General features: G+C 43.5%; 2 protein-coding genes across 2 annotated transcripts in view; both read left to right on the forward strand.

Annotated features, from left to right (window-relative positions):
- Positions 1–21,001, forward strand: part of erbb3a (erb-b2 receptor tyrosine kinase 3a) — a gene marked incomplete at its 5' end in the record, with an annotated part of 49,750 nt that overhangs the window by 16,620 nt on the left and 12,129 nt on the right. The window contains 11 exons of the mRNA XM_083971165.1: positions 11,518–11,636; positions 11,743–11,884; positions 13,457–13,570; positions 14,182–14,305; positions 14,881–14,954; positions 15,768–15,858; positions 17,185–17,405; positions 18,124–18,253; positions 18,392–18,485; positions 19,831–19,985; positions 20,097–20,150. Coding sequence (XP_083827291.1) covers positions 11,518–11,636; positions 11,743–11,884; positions 13,457–13,570; positions 14,182–14,305; positions 14,881–14,954; positions 15,768–15,858; positions 17,185–17,405; positions 18,124–18,253; positions 18,392–18,485; positions 19,831–19,985; positions 20,097–20,150 — 1,318 coding nt within the window. The remainder of the gene's footprint in view (positions 1–11,517; positions 11,637–11,742; positions 11,885–13,456; positions 13,571–14,181; positions 14,306–14,880; positions 14,955–15,767; positions 15,859–17,184; positions 17,406–18,123; positions 18,254–18,391; positions 18,486–19,830; positions 19,986–20,096; positions 20,151–21,001) is intronic.
- Positions 1–21,001, forward strand: part of LOC310986099 (proliferation-associated protein 2G4-like) — a 70,742-nt gene that overhangs the window by 11,186 nt on the left and 38,555 nt on the right. The window lies entirely within an intron of this gene.

Genomic DNA, 21,001 nt, shown 5'->3' on the forward strand with positions numbered 1-21,001 from the left:
ACACATTCTATATAAAATATAGAAATAACAGTTTGAACAGGTTGGATTATGGACAGTTGTTATCAGATTATTGTAATTGTATGTGATGAATAAAGGAATGATTTAAAAATGGGACAATACATTTTGATGAACATTTACATGTTATCATGTGAGATTATAGCCAGGTGGCTGATTTCCATCTCCAGTCCCGTTAGCAGGTTAATGTCAATCACATCAATAATACTAATAAAAAAATATATAGAAATTAAAGCCGCAAGCGGCGATGATCGGGCCCTCGCGACTCCGCGCCACCGCGGGGCCTGAGGCACGCGGGGGCTGTGGTGAGAAGGGAGAAAAACCCTGGTAGGAGCAAAAAAACGCAATATTTCGTTCATCCACCAGGGGGCGGTAAGCAGATGTAGGCAGATGAGCTCAGGGGCGGACTTTCATCACACACGTGAAGTTTCGAGCAAATCGGAAAAAGCATGAAGGAGTTATGATGAGTTGATGGTTCATCCACCAGGGGGCAGTAATGGAATGCGTGCAGGTGTGTTCAGGGTCAGTCCCTCATCACACATGTGAAGTTTGGAGTGAATCGGACAAAGCATGAGGGAGTTATGAGCTGTTAAAGGTTCGTCCACTAGGGGGCAGTAATGGTATGCATGCAGGTGTGTTCAGGGTCAGTCCCTCATCACACATGTGAAGTTTCGTGGAAATCGGACAAAGCATGAGGGAGTTATGAGCTGTTAAAGGTTCGTCCACTAGGGGGCAGTAATGGTATGCGTGCAGGTGTGTTCAGGGTCAGTCCCTCATCACACATGTGAAGTTTCTTGGAAATCGGACAAAGCATGAGGGAGTTATGAGCTGTTAAAGGTTTGTCCACTAGGGGGCAGTAATGGGATGCGTGCAGGTGTGTTCAGGGTCAGTTCCTCATTACACATGTGAAGTTTCGTGGAAATCGGACAATGTTGATGTAAAATATGCCACTTCCTGTTTCCACTAGGGGGCCACATGAGTGAGATCACATATGAGCATATGGAGACGTTGAGGTCGTGACCCTGGACCTGTGTACCAATTTTCATGTTGATACGAGTTCATTAAAGCCATCATAAAGCCAAACGTATTTTAATGGCGAGGAATGGTCGCCGCGTCGCCACACGGACGCCATTACTCGTAGCTTCACAGCGTTCATGATGTAGCTTCACCACCTTAGTTTGCATGTTTTAGAAGTGGAATGAAGTTGATGGGGTCAACTATGTGGCATCAGTACACGTTAAGGTAAAACCTGGCCACTTCCTGTTACCACCGGGGGGCGCTATGAGTGACGTAGGAAATTAATATATCGGGACGTTCAGGGCGGAGCCATCATTATGTCCAGCAAGTTTGAAGCTGATCGGATAAAGTATGTGGGCGTTAGAGCTGTTCGAAGGTGAAATGGCGAGCAAACGAAAAGTCGCCAAAATCCTCAAGGCCCCAGAAGCCACGCCCTTTGACCTAGAGACCTGCGGAGCACAACTTTTGATCAGAGTGGCATCTCGGTGGTCTCTAGCCAATTTGAAGTCAATCGGACAAAATCCCTAGGAGAAGATAGATCAAACAGGTCAAAATTTCAAATCAAAATGGCCGACTTCCTGTTGTGATTTCACCATGACATTAAGAGGCTTTTTTGTCCGTCTTGGCAACTTACACATGTGTACCGATTTTCATGTTCCAACTCCAAAAAAACCCCTATGGGGAGGGGTTTTTTAAAATTTCTAGGGGGCGCTATAGAGGCATTTGGCCACGCCCATTTTTAACGACTTCAAAATATCAAAATTTTCGCGAGGCCGGATGTGCATGCCAAAATTTACGCGTTTTGGGGCATGTTAAAGCCCCCAAAAAGGCGATTTTAGGGAGAATATAATAATAATAATAATTAAAGCCGCAAGCGGCGATGATCGGGCCCTCGCGACTCCACGCCACCGTGGGGCATGAGGCACGCGGGGGCTGTGGTGAGAAGGGCGAAAAACCCTGGCAGGAGCAAAAAAAACGCAATATTTCGTTCATCCACCAGGGGGCGGTAACCAGATGTAGGCAGATGAGCTCAGGGGCGGACCTTCATCACACACGTGAAGTTTCGAGCAAATCGGAAAAAGCATGAAGGAGTTATGATGAGTTGATGGTTCCTCCACCAGGGGGCAGTAATGGGATGCGTGCAGGTGTGTTCAGGGTCAGCCCCTCATCACACACGTGAAGTTTGGAGTGAATCGGACAAAGCATGAGGGAGTTATGAGCAGTTAATGGTTCATCCACTAGGGGGCAGTAATGGGATGCGTGCAGGTGTGTTCAGGGTCAGTCCCTCATCACACAAGTGAAGTTTGGAGTGAATCGGACAAAGCATGAGGGAGTTATGAGCAGTTAAAGGTTCGTCCACTAGGGGGCAGTAATGGGATGCGTGCAGGTGTGTTCAGGGTCAGCCCCTCATCACACATGTGAAGTTTCGTGGAAATCGGACAAAGCATGAGGGAGTTATGAGCAGTTAAAGGTTCGTCCACTAGGGGGCAGTAATGGGATGCGTGCAGGTGTGTTCAGGGTCAGCCCCTCATCACACATGTGAAGTTTCGTGGAAATCGGACAAAGCATGAGGGAGTTATGAGCAGTTAAAGGTTCGTCCACTAGGGGGCAGTAATGGGATGCGTGCAGGTGTGTTCAGGGTCAGTCCCTCATCACACATGTGAAGTTTCGTGGAAATCGGACAATGTTGATGTAAAATATGCCACTTCCTGTTTCCACTAGGGGGCAACATGAGTGAGATCACCTATGAGCATATGGAGACGTTGAGGTCATGACCCTGGACCTGTGTACCAATTTTCATGTTGATACGAGTTCATTAAAGCCATCATAAAGCCAAACGTATTTTCATGGCGAGGAATGGTCGCCGCGTCGCCACACGGACGCCATTACTCGTAGCTTCACAGCGTTCATGATGTAGCTTCACCACCTTAGTCTGCATGTTTTAGAAGTGGAATGAAGTTGATGGGGTCAACTATGTGGCATCAGTACACGTTAGTGTAAAACCTGGCCACTTCCTGTTACCACCGGGGGGCGCTATGAGTGACGTAGGAAATTAATATATCGGGACGTTCAGGGCGGAGCCAACATCATGTCCAGCAAGTTTGAAGTTGATCGGATGAAGTATGTGGGCGTTAGAGCTGTTCGAAGGTGAAATGGCGAGCAAACGAAAAGTCGCCAAAATCCTCAAGGCCCCAGAAGCCACGCCCTTTGACCTAGAGACCTGCGGAGCACAACTTTTGATCAGAGTGGCATTTCGATGGTCTCCAGCCAATTTGAAGTCAATCGGACAAAATCTGTAGGAGAAGTTAGATCAAACAGGTCAAAAGTTCAAATCAAAATGGCCGACTTCCTGTTGTGATTTCACCATGACATTATGAGGCTTTTTTGTGTGTCTTGCCATGTTCTATAAGCCCACCAAATTTCATGCATGTAAGTGAAACGCAAAGGAGGGGCTGATGTTTTGAAATTTTCTAGGGGGCGCTATAGAGGCATTTGGCCACGCCCATTTTTAACGACTTCAAAATATCAAAATTTTCGCGAGGCCGGATGTGCATGCCAAAATTTACGCGTTTTGGGGCATGTTAAAGCCCCCAAAAAGGCGATTTTAGGGAGAATATAATAATAATAATAATAATAATTAAAGCCGCAAGCGGCGATGGCGGGCCCTCGCTCGCCCATGCCACCGCGGGGCCTGAGGCACGCCGGGGCCGTGGCGCGGAGCAGAAATGGAGAAAAAACCCGGAAGGAGGCCAAAAATGCAATGTTTCGTTCATCCACCAGGGGGCAGTCACCGCATGTGGTGTGGTGCGTTCAGGGGCCGCCCCTCATCACTCGTGTGAAGTTTGGAGTGAATCGGACAAAGCATGAGGGAGTTATGAGCAGTTAAAGGTTCGTCCACCAGGGGCAGTAATGGGATGCGTGCAGGTGTGTTCAGGGTCAGTCCCTCATCACACATGTGAAGTTTCGTGGAAATCGGATAAAGCATGAGGGAGTTATGAGCTGTTGAAGGTTCGTCCACTAGGGGGCAGTAATGGGATGCGTGCAGGTGTGTTCAGGGTCAGTCCCTCATCACACATGTGAAGTTTCGTGGAAATCGGACAATGTTGATGCAAAAAATGGCACTTCCGGTTTCCACTAGGGGGCCACATGAGCGACACCCCTATCAGATGGAAGAGGTCTCCACCCTGGACCTGCCTATCAATTTTCATGATGATACGAGTTCATTAAAGCCATCAAAAAGCCAAACGTATTTTCATGGCGAGGAATTGATGGTAGCCACGCCCCCACAGGGACGCCATTACTCGTAGCTTCACAGTCTTCATAATGTAGCTTCACCAACTGGTTCTGCATGTTTTAGAAGTGGAATGAAGTTGATGGGGTCAACTATGTATTTTTAATGAATTTTAGTTCACTTCCTGTTACCACCGGGGGGCGCTATGAGTTACGTGGGAAGTTAATATATCGGGACGTTCAGGGCGAAGCCATCATCATGTCCAGCAAGTTTGAAGTTGATTGGATGAAGTATGTGGGCGTGAGAGCCAATCGTATTACATGGCGAGCACGCCAAAGTTAATTGAGCGCTGGCAGCCACGCCCTTTGACCTACGGACTCACGGAGCACAAGATAAGCTCAGCTAGGTCTGGAGATGTGGTGTACCTAATTTCAACTTGATCGGGCGAACGCTTTGGGAGGAGTTCGTTTTAGGCGGGAAAAATCAAAACCAAAATGGCCGACTTCCTGTTGGGTTGAGGTCAAGAGGTCAAGAGGCTTTTTTGCATATCTGGGTATAATACATATGTGTACCGAATTTTGTTGGTCTACGCCAAAATAAGCGAAATTGTCTATGGGACTTTTTAAAATTTGTAGGGGGCGCTATTTCGCCATTTCGCGTCGGACATGCGCGAGCAGCACAAAATATCGAATTTCGGAAGAAGCCGGACGTCCGGCAAAAAGTTCACGCATTTTCGAGTTGGGGAAAGGGGCGAAATTGGGGTTTGAAGGCGGAGAAGAATAATAATAATAAACAGCGCGATTTCAATAGGGCTTTCGCCTTGCGACTTGCAGTCGCTGGCTCGGGCCCTAATAAACATAGCAGAAACAATAGGGCTTTCGCTGGGCGACAGCAGTCGCCGCTCGGGCCCTAATTAAAGCCGCAAGCGGCGATGGCGGCCCTCGCTGCCCATGCCACCGCGGGGCCTGAGGCACGGTGTGGCGCGGAGCAGAAATGGAGAAAAAACCTGGAAGGAGGCCAAAAACGCAATGTTTCGTTCGTCCACCAGGGGGCAGTCACCGCACGTGGTCTGGTGCGTTCAGGGGCCGCCCCTCATCACTCGTGTGAAGTTTGGAGTGAATCGGACAAAGCATGAGGGAGTTATGAGCAGTTAAAGGTTCGTCCACTAGGGGGCAGTAATGGGATGCGTGCAGGTGCGTTCAGGGTCAGCCCCTCATCACACATGTGAAGTTTCTTGGAAATCGGACATAGCATGAGGGAGTTATGAGCAGTTAAAGGTTCGTCCACTAGGGGGCAGCAATGGGATGCGTGCAGGTGTGTTCAGGGTCAGCCCCTCATCACACATGTGAAGTTTCGTGGAAATCGGACATAGCATGAGGGAGTTATGATCAGTTAAAGGTTCGTCCACTAGGGGGCAGTAATGAGATGCGTGCAGGTGTGTTCAGGGTCAGCCCCTGATCACACATGTGAATTTTCGTGGAAATCGGACAAAGCATGAGGGAGTTATGAGCAGTTAAAGGTTCGTCCACTAGGGGCAGTAATGAGATGCGTGCAGGTGTGTTCAGGGTCAGCCCCTGATCACACATGTGAAGTTTGGTGGAAATCGGACAAAGCATGAGGGAGTTATGAGCAGTTAAAGGTTCGTCCACTAGGGGCAGTAATGAGATGCGTGCAGGTGTGTTCAGGGTCAGCCCCTCATCACACATGTGAAGTTTCGTGGAAATCGGACAATGTTGATGCAAAAAATGGCACTTCCTGCTACCACCGGGGGGCGCTATGAGTTACGTGGGAAGTTAATATATCGGGACGTTCAGGGCGGAGCCATCATCATGTCCAGCAAGTTTGAAGTTGATTGGATGAAGTATGTGGGCGTGAGAGCCACTCGTATGTACATGGCGAGCACGCCATAGTGTATTGAGCGCTGGCAGCCACGCCCTTTGACCTACGGACTCACGGAGCACAAGATAAGCTCAGCTAGGTCTGACGATGTTGTGTACCTAATTTCAACTTGATCGGGCGAACGCTGTGGGAGGGGTTAATTTTAGGCGGGAAAAATCAAAACCAAAATGGCCGACTTCCTGTTGGGTTGAGGTCATGAGGTCAAGAGGATTTTTTGTATATCTGGGTATAATACATATGTGTACCGAATTTTGTGTGTGTACGACAAAGTAAGACGAATGGCGATGCCATTGACACGGGTTTGTAGGGGGCGCTATTCTGTAATTTAGCGCCGCCCATGTGCGACCACCCAAAAATGTCGAATTTCGGATCAGGCCGGACGTCCGGGCAAAAGTTGGCGCATTTTCGAAGTCGGGAAAGGGGCCAAATTGGGGCATGAAGGCGACGGAATAATAATAATAAGAATAATTAAAGCCGCAAGCGGCGATGACGGGCCCTCGCTCACCCATGCGACCGCGGGGCCTGAGGCATGCCTGGGCTGCAATGTTTTGTTCATCCACCAGGTGGCGCTAAGCAGTTGTGGGCGGGTGCGTTCAGGGTCGGCCCCTCATCACTCATGTGAAGTTTGGAGTGAATCGGACAAAGCGTGAGGGAGTTATGAGCAGTTAATGGTTCGTCCACTAGGGGGCAGTAATGGGATGCGTGCAGGTGTGTTCAGGGTCAGTCCCTCATCACACATGTGAAGTTTCGTGGATATCGGACAATGTTGATGTAAAATATGCCACTTCCTGTTTCCACTAGGGGGCGAATGAGTGAGATCGCCCATGAGCATATGGAGACGTTGAGGTCGTGACCCTGGACCTGTGTACCAATTTTCATGTTTATACAAGTTCATTAAAGCCATCAAAAAGCCAAACGTATGTTCATGGCGAGGAATCGTAGCCACGCCCCCACACGGACGCCATTACTCGTAGCTTCACAGCGTTCATGATGTAGCTTCACCACCTTAGTCTGCATGTTTTAGAAGTGGAATGAAGTTGATGGGGTCAACTATGTGCCATCAGCACACGTTAAGGTAAAACCTGGCCACTTCCTGTTACCACCGGGGGGCGCTATGAGTGATGTAAGAAATTAATATATGGGGACGTTCAGGGCGGAGCCATCATCATGTCCAGCAAGTTTGAAGCTGATCGGATAAAGTATGTGGGCGTTAGAGCTGTTCGAAGGTGAAATGGCGAGCAAACGAAAAGTCGCCAAAATCCTCAAGGCCCCAGAAGCCACGCCCTTTGACCTAGAGACCTGCGGAGCACAACTTTTGATCAGAGTGGCATCTCGGTGGTCTCTAGCCAATTTGAAGTCAATCGGACAAAATCCCTAGGAGGAGTTAGATCAAACAGGTCAAAAATTCAAATCAAAATGGCCGACTTCCTGTTGTGATTTCACCATGACATTAAGAGGCTTTTTTGTGTGTCTTGCCATGTTCTATAAGCCCACCAAATTTCATGCGTCTAGGTGACACACAAAGGCGGGGCTGATGTTTTGAAATTTTCTAGGGGGCGCTATTTAGCCATTTGGCCACGCCCATTTCCAACAACTTTAAAATATCAAATTTTTCGCCAGTCCTGATGTGCATGCCAAAATTTACGCGTTTTGGGGCATGTTGAAGCCTCCAAAAATGCGATCCTTTTGAGAGAAAAAGAATGAAAGAATAATAATAAACAGAGCAATAACAATAGGGCTTTCGCTGGGCGACTTGCAGTCGCCGCTCGGGCCCTAATTAAAGCCGCAAGCGGCGATGGCCGGCCCTCGCTCGCCCATGACGCCGCGGGGCCTGAGGCACGCCGGGGTCGTGGCGTGGAGCAGAAATGGAGAAAAAACCTGGAAGGAGGCCAAAAATGCAATGTTTCGTTCATCCACCAGGGGGCATTCACCGCGTGTGGTCTGGTGCGTTCAGGGGCCGCCCCTCATCACTCGTGTGAAGTTTGGAGTGAATCGGACAAAGCATGAGGGAGTTATGAGCAGTTAAAGGTTCGTCCACTAGGGGGCAGTAATGGGATGCGTGCAGGTGTGTTCTGGGTCAGTCCCTCATCACACATGTAAAGTTTCTTGGAAATCGGACAAAGCATGAGGGAGTTATGAGCAGTTAAAGGTTCGTCCACTAGGGGGCAGTAATGGGATGCGTGCAGGTGTGTTCAGGGTCAGCCCCTCATCACACATGTGAAGTTTCGTGGAAATCGGACAAAGCATGAGGGAGTTATGAGCAGTTAAAGGTTCGTCCACTAGGGGGCAGTAATGAGATGCGTGCAGGTGTGTTCAGGGTCAGCCCCTCATCACACATGTGAAGTTTCGTGGAAATCGGACAAAGCATGAGGGAGTAATGAGCAGTTAAAGGTCCGTCCTCTAGGGGGCAGTAATGGGATGCGTGCAGGTGTGTTCAGGGTCAGCCCCTCATCACACATGTGAAGTTTCGTGGAAATCGGACAATGTTGATGTAAAAAATGGCACATCCGGTTTCCACTAGGGGGCCACATGAGCGACACCCCTATCAGATGGAAGAGGTCTCCACCCTGGACCTGTGTATCAAATTTCATGATGATACGAGTTCATTAAAGCCATCAAAAAGCCAAACGTATTTTCATGGCGAGGAATTGATGGTAGCCACGCCCCCACAGGGACGCCATTACTCGTAGCTTCACAGTCTTCATAATGTAGCTTCACCAACTGGTTCTGCATGTTTTAGAAGTGGAATGAAGTTGATGGGGTCAACTATGTATTTTTAATGAATTTTAGTTCACTTCCTGTTACCACCGGGGGGCGCTATGAGTTACGTGGGAAGTTAATATATCGGGACGTTCAGGGCGAAGCCATCATCATGTCCAGCAAGTTTGAAGTTGATTGAATGAAGTATGTGGGCGTGAGAGTCAATCGTATTACATGGCGAGCACGCCAAAGTTAATTGAGCGCTGGAAGCCACGCCCTTTGACCTACGGACCCACGGAGCACAAGATAAGCTCAGCTAGGTCTGGAGATGTGGTGTACCTAATTTCAACTTGATCGGGCGAACGCTTTGGGAGGAGTTAGTTTTAGGCGGGAAAAATCAAAACCAAAATGGCCGACTTCCTGTTGGGTTGAGGTCAAGAGGTCAAGAGGCTTTTTTGCATATCTGGGTATAATACATATGTGTACCAAATTTTGTATGCGTGGGACAAAGTTAGCGAAAGTCCCTATGGGCTTTTTTCAAATTTCTAGGGGGCGCTATTTCGCCATTTTGCGTCGGACATGTGCGACCACCACAAAATATCGAATTTCGGATGAGGCCGGACGTCCCCCCAAAAATTCACGCATTTTCGAGTTGGGGAAAGGGGCCAAATTGGGGTTTAAAGACCGCAAGAATAATAAATAAGAATAATAAACAGCGCGATTTCAATAGTCCCTCCGGCGAGTGCTACTCGCCGCTCGGGCCTAATAAACAGTACGATTTCAATAGTCCCTCCGGCGAGTGCTACTCGCCGCTCGGGCCTAATTAAAGCCGCAAGCGGCGATGGTCGGCCCTCGCTCGCCCATGCCACCGCGGGGCCTGAGGCATGCCGGGGCCGTGGCGCGGAGCAGAAATGGAGAAAAAACCCGGAAGGAGGCCAAAAATGCAATGTTTCGTTCATCCACCAGGGGGCAGTCACCGCATGTGGTCTGGTGCGTTCAGGGGCCGCCCCTCATCACTCGTGTGAAGTTTGGAGTGAATCGGACAAAGCATGAGGGAGTTATGAGCTGTTAAAGGTTCGTCCACTAGGGGGCAGTAATGGGATGCGTGCAGGTGTGTTCAGGGTCAGCCCCTCATCACACATGTGAAGTTTCGTGGAAATCGGACAAAGCATGAAGGAGTTATGAGCAGTTAAAGGTTCGTCCACTAGGGGGCAGTAATGAGATGCGTGCAGGTGTGTTCAGGGTCAGCCCCTCATCACACATGTGAAGTTTCGTGGAAATGGGACAAAGCATGAGGGAGTTATGAGCAGTTAAAGGTCCGTCCACTAGGGGGCAGTAATGGGATGCGTGCAGGTGTGTTCAGGGTCAGCCCCTCATCACACATGTGAAGTTTCGTGGAAATCGGACAATGTTGATGCAAAAAATGGCACTTCCGGTTTCCACTAGGGGGCCACATGAGCGACACCCCTATCAGATGGAAGAGGTCTCCACCCTGGACCTGTGTATCAAATTTCATGATGATACGAGTTCATTAAAGCCATCAAAAAGCCAAACGTATTTTCATGGCGAGGAATTGATGGTAGCCACGCCCCCACAGGGACGCCATTACTCGTAGCTTCACAGTCTTCATAATGTAGCTTCACCAACTGGTTCTGCATGTTTTAGAAGTGGAATGAAGTTGATGGGGTCAACTATGTATTTTTAATGAATTTTAGTTTACTTCCTGTTACCACCGGGGGGCGCTATGAGTTACGTGGGAAGTTAATATATCGGGACGTTCAGGGCGGAGCCATCATCATGTCCAGCAAGTTTGAAGTTGATTGGATGAAGTATGTGGGCGTGAGAGCCACTCGTATGTACATGGCGAGCACGCCATAGTGTATTGAGCGCTGGCAGCCACGCCCTTTGACCTACGGACTCACGGAGCACAAGATAAGCTCAGCTAGGTCTGACGATGTTGTGTACCTAATTTCAACTTGATCGGGCGAACGCTGTGGGAGGAGTTAATTTTAGGCGGGAAAAATCTACACCAAAATGGCCGACTTCCTGTTGGGTTGAGGTCATGAGGTCAAGAGGCTTTTTTGCATATCTGGGTATAATACATATGTGTACCAAATTTTGTGAGCGTAGGACAAAGTTAGCAAAATTCCCTATGGGCATTTTTGGAATTTGTAGGGGGCGCTATTCCGCCATTTTGCGTCGATCGTGTGCGACCACTCAAAAATATCGCTTTTCGGATCCGGCCGGACGCCCATGCAAAAGTAGACGCATTTTCGCCTTTGGGAAAGGGGCGAAATTGGGGCATGAAGAGTACGGGAATAATAATAATAATAAACAGCGCGATTTCAATAGGCCTTCGCCGGGCGAGTGCTACTCGCCGCTCGGGCCTAATAAACATAGCAGAAACAATAGGGCTTTCGCTGGGCGACAGCAGTCGCCGCTCGGGCCCTAATAAGAACAATGAAAACAAACAAATGCAAAAAAGACAAAACAGGCAAACAACAATACAGCAGATTGTAAAACACTTAATAGTGCAAGAGTTTGGAGGAGCATAATAGGAAGTTATTACTGCACAGGATAATAAAGTGTCAGATTGTTTTGCACGTCGCCCGCGCTGAATGAAGGATTATAAACGCGGCCTGTTGTCTCCTCAGTGACGAAGACGGTGTGCGCTCCTCAGTGCAACGGACGCTGCTTCGGTAAAAGCCCGTCAGAGTGCTGCCACATCGAGTGTGCAGGCGGCTGCACGGGGCCGCTCGACACCAACTGCTTCGTGAGTCTTTAATTACTCCTGTGACCGAACATCTGTAAAAAAAAAAACAACTCATCAGACATCTGAGACTCTGATCTATAATCTATAATCTATAATCTGTCTCCAGGCCTGCAGGAACTTCAACAACTCGGGTGCCTGCGTCCCTCTGTGTCCTCAGCCGCTCATCTACAACAAACACACCTTCAAGCTGGAGCCGAACCCCAACGCCAAGTATCAGTACGGCTCCATCTGCGTCGCCCAGTGTCCCAGTGAGTCCACATGTCTTCTCCTTCTTCTTGTTCTTCTTCCTAGGAAATCCTACTTCCCATATGTAAAAAAAATCACCAAACTTTGCACAAAGCTCCAGTCTCATACCAGATTTACTCAACTCCAAGCACATGTCGATAGTCCTCATCTAAATTTAAAAACTTTGAAACTTCCTAACAAGTCAACTATATCTACAGTTTTGCAGCTTTCACCAAACTGTAGCCCCAATATGAACACTGCAAAAACTCAAAATCTTTCCAAGAATATTTGTCTTATATCTTGTCAAAATGTCTCATTTCTAGTCAAAACTAATCTCTTTCCACTTTATATAAGACTCATCACCTTAAAATGAACTTGTTTTTAGATAATTTTCACTTGTTTCAAACAAATTTTCACTTGAAATAAGTAGAAAAATCTGCCAGTGAAAGCTAATTTTTTGTGCTTGTAATAAAGAAGAAAAACTTGCTCCACTATCAGATTTTTCTACTTATTTCAAGTGAAAATATCCTTGAAATAAGTAAAAAGTGTCTAAAAACAAGCTGCTTTTTATGTATAACTATGTATGTATATGTATAAATATACTTATTTTAGGTATAATGAGATTTGTTTTGACTAGAAATAAGACAAATATTCTTGGTAAGATTTAGAGTTTTTGCAGTGAATGAATGAATGATATTTTTATTTTCGTGTCGTGCCACCATTGTGGATCCATCCCATATGGGATTACTAGACACATTTACTGACAAATCAAAAACTAGACAGTCCTGCCTGTTGGTGTAACCGGCCACACAACTAGTGCAACACATAAATAAACAACTTCAGATTACTTTCAGTTCTCATCTGTATATCGCTCTTCGTCTCATTGCCCAGGCCTTTTCAAGAAATAAAGAAAATGCAGATATATTCAACTGAAAAAGATGTTTTAGCTTCGTCCAACCACAGAAATTCGTTATTTGGATCTACCTTACTAAACAGCTTTTGTCTTATAAAGTCATAGAAAGGACAGTAACAGTATAACACAAAATGCATTTCATTCTCCACCTCTTGGAATACTTTTAGAAACTTTTGAACTATTAAATCCAGTGCAAATTATGAAGTCGCGACTGCATCTTCAGACCGTCCTCCACAAAAATACCATCTGGCTTTTTGATATTTGAAAAATTGAGCCTACAGTGCATGAAAACGTTTGACTGTAAACATATACCAGCCAATTCTTGATAAATACATTTTCAATCTTCCTGAAAAAAAAAATTGACAATATTTTGGAGTGGTGCTTGATGAAGTTTTTAATGAAATTTAATGAAACTTAATGAAAATACATCTGATACAGGATATAGATCCTCTACATCAGACTCAAAATAATGACAACATAGAGAAAATAAACACAATATACCATTAAAGACTTCAATAACCCATACATAATATCATTTAAGTACAAATAACAGAATACTCCGAAAATAATCTCCCACATTACCTCAAAGAAACAATTTCATAACCTCGCTGAATTTTTGAAAACATTTTGAACAATGAATTTATTATTAATGTCATTATGTCATTATTTCATCATTTTCCAGCCAACTTCGTGGTGGACGGCAGCTCGTGTGTGAGCAACTGTCCGTCTGATAAGATGGAGGTGGAGAAGAAGGGAGTGAAGCGGTGTGAGCCGTGTGGCGGCCTCTGTCCCAAAGGTAACAGCTGCTTCAGCAAAAACTCAAATATCTTACCAAGAATATTTGTCTTATTTCTAGTCAAAATGTCATTTCTAGTCAAAACAAATCTAATTCTACTTAACATAAGACTCATCACATAAAAAGTAGCTTGTTTTTAGACACTTTTCCTTCTTTCAAGCCTATTTTCAATTGAAATAAGTAGAAAAATCTGATAGTGGAGCAAGTTTTTCTTTATTACAAGCACAAAAAACTTCCTTTCACTGGCAGATTTTTCTACTTATTTCAAGTGAAAATTAGTTTGAAACAAGTGAAAATTATCTAAAAAAAAGTTCATTTTTAGGTGATGAATCTTATTTTAAGTGGAAAGAGATCAGTTTTGACTAGAAATGAGACATTTTGACAAGAAATAAGACAAATATTCTTGGAAAGATTTTAAGTTTTTGCAGTGTGCTGCACGGCGCTCAGCATCTGTTGTTCTGCTTCATGGAAATGGAAATAAAGAAGTTACCTGAGAATCGTAGTGATGATGAGTCATCGGTCATTATTCTATCTGAGGAAGTGTCGTTCTACTTCCCAGCTTCTATAACTGACTCATCTTCTCTCTTCCTCCTCTTCCGTTTTCCTCGCAGCGTGCCACGGAACAGGTCCGACCAGTCCGACCAGACAAACTGTTGATGCGAGCAACATCGACAGCTTCATCAACTGCACTAAGATCCAGGGAAGTCTGCACTTCCTGGTCACAGGGATCGAAGGGTAAAAAAAACACTGTCCCATTAAAAAAACAAACAGATCTGAGTGAGAGTTTTTCTCCATTTCTTTAAAGGTCCAGTGTGTAATAATTGTCAAGGTTTATTGGCAAAAGTCTGAATATAGGCTACTACCAATGAATATATTTGTATAAGTGTATAATCGCTATAAAATAAAATCAGTTTGGTTTTCGAAGCCTTATAATTCTTCTTTTAGAGAGTGTCGCCATCTTGGGCCGCCATGTTTGTATGGAATGGAAAACCAGAGAGCACGTTTCAAGAGTTTGATTTGATTTGATTTGATTTGATTTGATTTGATTTGATTTGATTAAGATCCCTACTCTTCCTGGGGTCCATTAAAAGCCACATAAAATAATCAAACACACATGAAATGAAACTTAACTTCCAAATAATATGAAAAGCTGCATAGTACAACAACAATTATAACGTTCACTTTGATAAATAAACAATATAATTATTTAATAGATAAATAATAGAATCTGAATGCTAGATGTCACTGTTTTCCCCTCATTTTACACACCGGACCTTTAAAGTTGCCTCTTTTTTATTTTTTTTTTACAGTGATGCATATAACAAGATTCCTGCCCTCGACCCAGAGAAACTGAAAATCTTCAACACAGTGCGGGAGATCACAGGCGAGTGGTTGTTGAACTCTTGTAAATGGCACCACACAGTGTTGACAGGATAATTATTGGATTATTGGACAGGCTTTATTGGATTTGTTCATCTTTATCCCTCATTAATTGCTATTTATATTTTGATTTTAATGCAAATAATTTCTGTATAAGGGTCGATGACGTTGTTGTCAAGTGGTGTAACCAGTATTTTTTCATAAAAATGTGATGATATACAGGAAAATAAATCTGGACTCAAAGTGTAATTCACTTTTACAATGCAACACTATGTTTCTTAACAGATTTTACATCATTTGTCACATTATTTAGAATAAAAGTGGTGTTTTTTAGGATAAGTCCTGCTCAGTATTACCAAATTAATTCAAATTTGAATATAGAAATACAGCAAAAACAAAAAATCTATTTTAATTTAATGTTTTCAGAAAAAGTTTATAAGTACACTGTACATACACATACAAGTATACAAGTATACTTATATCCACTGTAGGTGGAGTCTGACTTTTGATAAAAAATTGTTCAAATTTCATTTCAAATGACATAAAACCAACATGAACAGAAAATGTACATTGTAACACATCTGATGCAAGTTTTTAAGACAATTTTTAAAGATATTTCTGAATTGTGCATCTTGCCAACCCTCACAGTATTTGTCACTGACACATAATCATTATTTTCTGACTCTAAGATGATCATTGTTGTTTTTACACAGGGGAGGTATTTTCTCCTGCACCATGTTTAACTTTTATTGTCTTCGTTGTTTTTATTTATATAATGTTCAACTAAACTAAAACTAAAGTGACCCTCCGCCTGCAGACATCCTCTGTATCCAGTCGTGGCCTGAGAGCCTGTCGGACCTGTCGGTGTTCTCCAACCTGCAGACCATCCAGGGCCGAAGTCTGTACAAGTGAGTCACATTGTTGTAGTTGTAGTTGTTGTTGTTGTTGTTGTTGTAGTTGTAGTTGTAGTTGTAGTTGTGATTGAACGCTGCATTGATCTGACTTTTGTCTTGTTGTACTTCACTTTTTTTAGAGGAGCGAGCTCACGAAGGTACAGTGAAAAACTCCGGCCTCTCTCCGACTAAACATATTTCCTCTTGGTTTCTGGTTTATTATGATCATTATTATCATGATTATGATTATGATTATGATTATGATTATTGCTCCTACAGGGTTTAGTTTCTGCTGGGACTGTGTGTGATGGGGTTGTGTGAATTGGTGATGGGATTTTCCTGCTTCCTCTTACTGGAAACTTTTGAATCTGAGAATCTGGATTTTGTATTTTCTGCATTTTATGGATTTAATCTCATCTCAAAATCTTATTAGGAAATGATGTGACAAAATCTTAACTGAAGCAGTGAAATATTTCACGCTGCAGCATTTTATATTTCTTGTTTGTTTTCTTCTTTGAAATTTCAGGTTTGTGCAGTTTTAAACACATGATATCAGAGGATCTGTGTTTTTTGTCGAGGTTCACAGAGGCAGAGAGGGAAAAACACGTGTCCATTAAACCCAGAAAGATTCAATTTGTGTAAATTCAGACACCGATATTCAAAGTTAAACACTGAACGACAGCAAGAAACAATTGAATGTGATAAATACACTGCAAAAACTCAAAATCTTACCAAGAATATTTGTCTTATTTCTAGTCAAAATGTCATTTCTAGTCAAAACAAATCTCATTCTACTTAAAATAAGACTCATAACATTTAAAAAGTAACTTGTTTTTAGACACTTTTTATGTCTTTCAAGCAGATTTTCACTTGAAATAAGTAGAAAAATCTGATAGTGGAGCAAGTTTTTCTTCCTTATTACAACAAGCACAAAAAACTTGCTTTCACTGGCAGATTTTTCTACTTATTTTAAGTGAAAATTTGTTTGAAACAAATGAAAATGATCTCAAAACCAGTTCATTTTTAGGTGATGAGTCTTATTTTAAGTGAAAAGAGATTTGTTTTCACTAGAAATTAGACATTTTGACAATAAATAAGACAAATATTCTTGGGTTTTTTGCAGTGTAGCTACCAGACATTTGGACCAGTCATTAAATTCTGAGTTCATTGCACAATAAAATCATGTTTTTGAAGCTGCAGAATCTGGACCTGCTTGAAATTTCAGTAAATATCTTGATGCTGTGAATTCACTTCTGATCACATTTCACGATGAGGATGAAGAGTCCTCGCTCTGTTTCCATGGTGACGTTAAAATGAGTCCACCGTGTCTCCGTCCTGCAGAGGCTACGCTCTGCTGGTGATGAGGATCCCCTCCATCACCTCGCTGGGTTTACGCTCGCTGCGGAAGATCAACGACGGCGGCGTCTACATCACGGGAAACAAGAAGCTCTGTTACCATGACACCGTCAACTTTACGCGCATCATCAGCAGCAGCAGCTCGCGGCCGCAGAAACGCCAGAAACACCTCGACATCAAGGAGAACAGACCCAAGGACCAGTGTGGTGAGTGATTTAAAGTTTTAGTTTCCTATGTGAGACGTTCGCTGTCCACTCGGTCCATACATTAGGACTTAAAACTAAATGTAATCAGGTTTCTTCAGTCCTTTAGTTGTTGCAAAAATGACCAAAAATATCTGTTTGTTTTAAAAAGTTGTTAAAAATCACCTGTTTCGCAAACATTTTAACTCGGTTCACCCAAATGCAACTGTAATATATGTTCATGTATTGGATTTTTTATAATCTATGACTTTATGAACATACAGTATAAAATAAAACATATAGGCCTATGTAAAAATTATATATGAACCCTGGAATTGGAATTGTTTTTATTTTTATTTTATCTTATTCGTTTATATTATTTTTTCATTAATACATTTTTTTATTATTAATTTAATTTTAGTTTTTTTTCCATTTCATTTTATTTTATTTTTTCATTAATTACATTTTATTTTTTATTTTTTTCCATTATATTTTATTTTATTTTATATTATTTTTGTATTCATTTATTTAAATTTTTTTTACATTTTTCATTAATTTAATTAAATTTGATTAATTATATTTTGTTTAATTTTATTTTATCTTATTTTATTCATTTATTTAAATTTTTGACTTTTGATTTTTTTTTTTTTTTTTTTTACATTTTTCATTAATTTAATGTTATTTTATTGTATTTTATGTTATTTAAATGGTGATAATAACACACTTATTGTCATCCCTGTAGCTGTGGACGGTCAGGTGTGTGACCCGCTGTGCTCTGACGGCTGCTGGGGCCCTGGACCCGACCAGTGTGTGTCCTGTCGGAGATACAGCCGCGGAGGAACGTGCGTGTCGACCTGCAAGTTCCTAACCGGGTCAGTCCGTTTCTCTGGAATCACTAATCAAATCACAGCATTAAACGACATCCACCCAGTTTGTGCCGTGTGAGTAATGTTTGCAGAGTTGCAGGTGATTCAATGTTATCTGCACGTTTCTTTTCTCACTGACCACAGGGAGCGGCGGGAGTTTGCCTCCTCGTCGGGGGAGTGTCGGCGCTGCCACGCGGAGTGTAAGGTCCAGGAGGGGAAGCAGACCTGCACAGGCCCCGTACGTAGGCCTACTCACTCCTCCACCTTATCTTTATTCTCTGACTTACTGACAATCAGATCAGCAGCAGCAGGGCTTCACCCACAGCAAACAAGTTCTGCAAGTTCAGGAGTTGATTTGTAGAATCAGTGTGTGTGTGTGTCCTCTGCTACCACCCAGTGTCACTGCAACACAACACATGTTAAATACTCTGAGTAGTACAGTCACACTTTAGTTTTATCAATCTTTCCGTTTTAATGTTAACCCTAATGAATCAATTCAATTCAAAGTTCAGGGTTATAGCACTTTACAACAGCTGGAAATGATGATCAAAGTGCTTTAAATGAATAAAAGATACAATATATAATAATTTCTATCCCCAGTCCCATTGGCAGGTTAGAAATAAGAACATTGAAAACAAGCAAACAACAATACAGCAGACAATAAAACACATAATAGACCAAGAGTTGGGGGACCATAGGAAATGATTGCACAGGATTGTAAAGTGTTAGATTGTGTTGCACGATGCTCACAGGTTGTAAAGTGTCACAGAAAACAACCTCTGCAAACTATTCATGTCAATCAATAAAGACTAGAGAGCAGAAGCAGTATAAAACTGTGGTTTATATCCCATAAATCCAAGAAAACATCCAAACTACAATTTCCCCCCCTTATGTTTTATAGATAAAAGCTATAAACCTTAAAGGGATAGTGCAACATTTTGGCAAATTGGCCCATTGCCATAATCCCTATAGTCAGAGCAGTAGGTTTGTTACCTTTAATTGTCGGTGCAAGTTGTTTGTTGAGTTGTTTTAGAGGTAAATGCAGAGACTGTTTGATGAAAAACTGTCCCTGAAGGCAACGCGCAACAGCGGTTTTGCATGAATTTCCCTCTAAAACAACTCTGTCTGGTAACGTTGTGTTATTATCTCATAGCGTGGTGAATGTGCAGGTCACAACTTGTCCACCAGAGCGTTGTGGAGTTGTTGGATTGTGTATTTGATGAGTTTGATGAGGGAAACCAATAAGAAATCCCATGAGCCTCCGTAGCGTAGCTCTGAGCAGCTCACGGCTCTGCTCCGCGGCTCTAAAAATAGTTTGCACCGACAATTAAAGGTAACGAACCTACTGCTATGACTATAGGGATTATGGCAATGGGCCAATTTGACAAAATGTTGAACTAATTGAACAAATTTATATTTCTGATTAAAACAACGTCAGTTTCAGTCTGTTCAGTATTAAATATCAATGCTGTTTTGGCCTGTGACATTTGTATTATAGATTTCAGCCCCTTGTTGTGATTGAGTCTGAACCTTCTGTGTGTGTGTGTGTGTGTGTGTGTGTGTGTGTGTGTGTGTGTGTTTAGGGGGCGGATCAGTGTGTGGCCTGTGCCAGTCTGCAGGACGGTCCTCACTGTGTGACCTCGTGTCCTGAGGGTGTGATGGGAGGAGAGGGAATCATCTTCAAATACTCCAACAAGCGCGGCCACTGTGAGCCGTGTCACCTCAACTGCACCCAGGGGTAAAAACAAAACACACTGAATGACGGATGACATCACAGATCTGTGTGTGTTTCTTCTCATGTTGTTGTCTGTGTTTCCTCTAACCTGAGTCTACTCTGCTCTGTGTTCAGGTGTTTTGGTCCAGGAGTCGGAGACTGTGTCGGCTCCAACCGCTACTTCTCTAGGTTCGTTTCTGACTCTCACTCAGTCTGAATAATTCATCGTTTCTACATTTGGACCCAGGATCAGGGGCCAGATTCACCAATATGTTCTTAAGAAAGATCTTAAAGGACAATTCCGGGCAAATTCAACCATTGGCTGTATTTTCCTAACATTTTAGGTCAGATTTTCAGTTTAATTGCTCCTGTTTTGCGGTAGTTGTGTCTGTCCCCGCATCACCACGGCAGCAATGAATGGGAGTGGATTGAAGTTCTGCTGCTTAGGTTGTTTCCATCCCTCAAAGCCACGGACAGCGTCAGATGGCGACTCAAACATGCAGCCAGAAGTTTATTTACTTCAAGCAAGACGACATGTTTGTAAAACTAGATCTAATTCAAAGTTTCGCGGAGTCGAGACCCAAGTTGACACTCGGTGTGTTCACGTGCAGTCGGAATATCAACTCTGGACTTGCTTGAAGTAAATAAACTTCTCGGTGCATGTTTGAGTCGCCATCTGACGCTGTCTGTGGAAAAAAATTGCGGCTTTGAGGGATGTAAACAGCCTAAGCAGCGGAACTTACATCCGCTCCCATTCATTGCTGCCGTGGCGATGCGGGGACAGACACAACTACCGCAAAACAGGAGCAATTAAACTGAAAATCTTCAGATTCCTTCTTTTAGACCTAAAATGTTAGGAAAATACAGCCCCGAGTTGAATTTGCCCGGAATTGTCCTTTTATTTAAGAAATGTCTTAAGATCTAAAATTAAGAAGTTCATAAGAAAGTTCTTAAGAACAGATTAAGAACAGTAATTTCTTACGAATTTCTTACTTTTCCTACTTAAGAACCTCTTAAAATACGTCACTGCATTGCATTGC

Source organism: Trachurus trachurus (genome assembly GCF_905171665.1).
Source record: "Trachurus trachurus genome assembly, chromosome: 5".
Classification (NCBI taxonomy): Eukaryota; Metazoa; Chordata; class Actinopteri; order Carangiformes; family Carangidae; genus Trachurus; species Trachurus trachurus.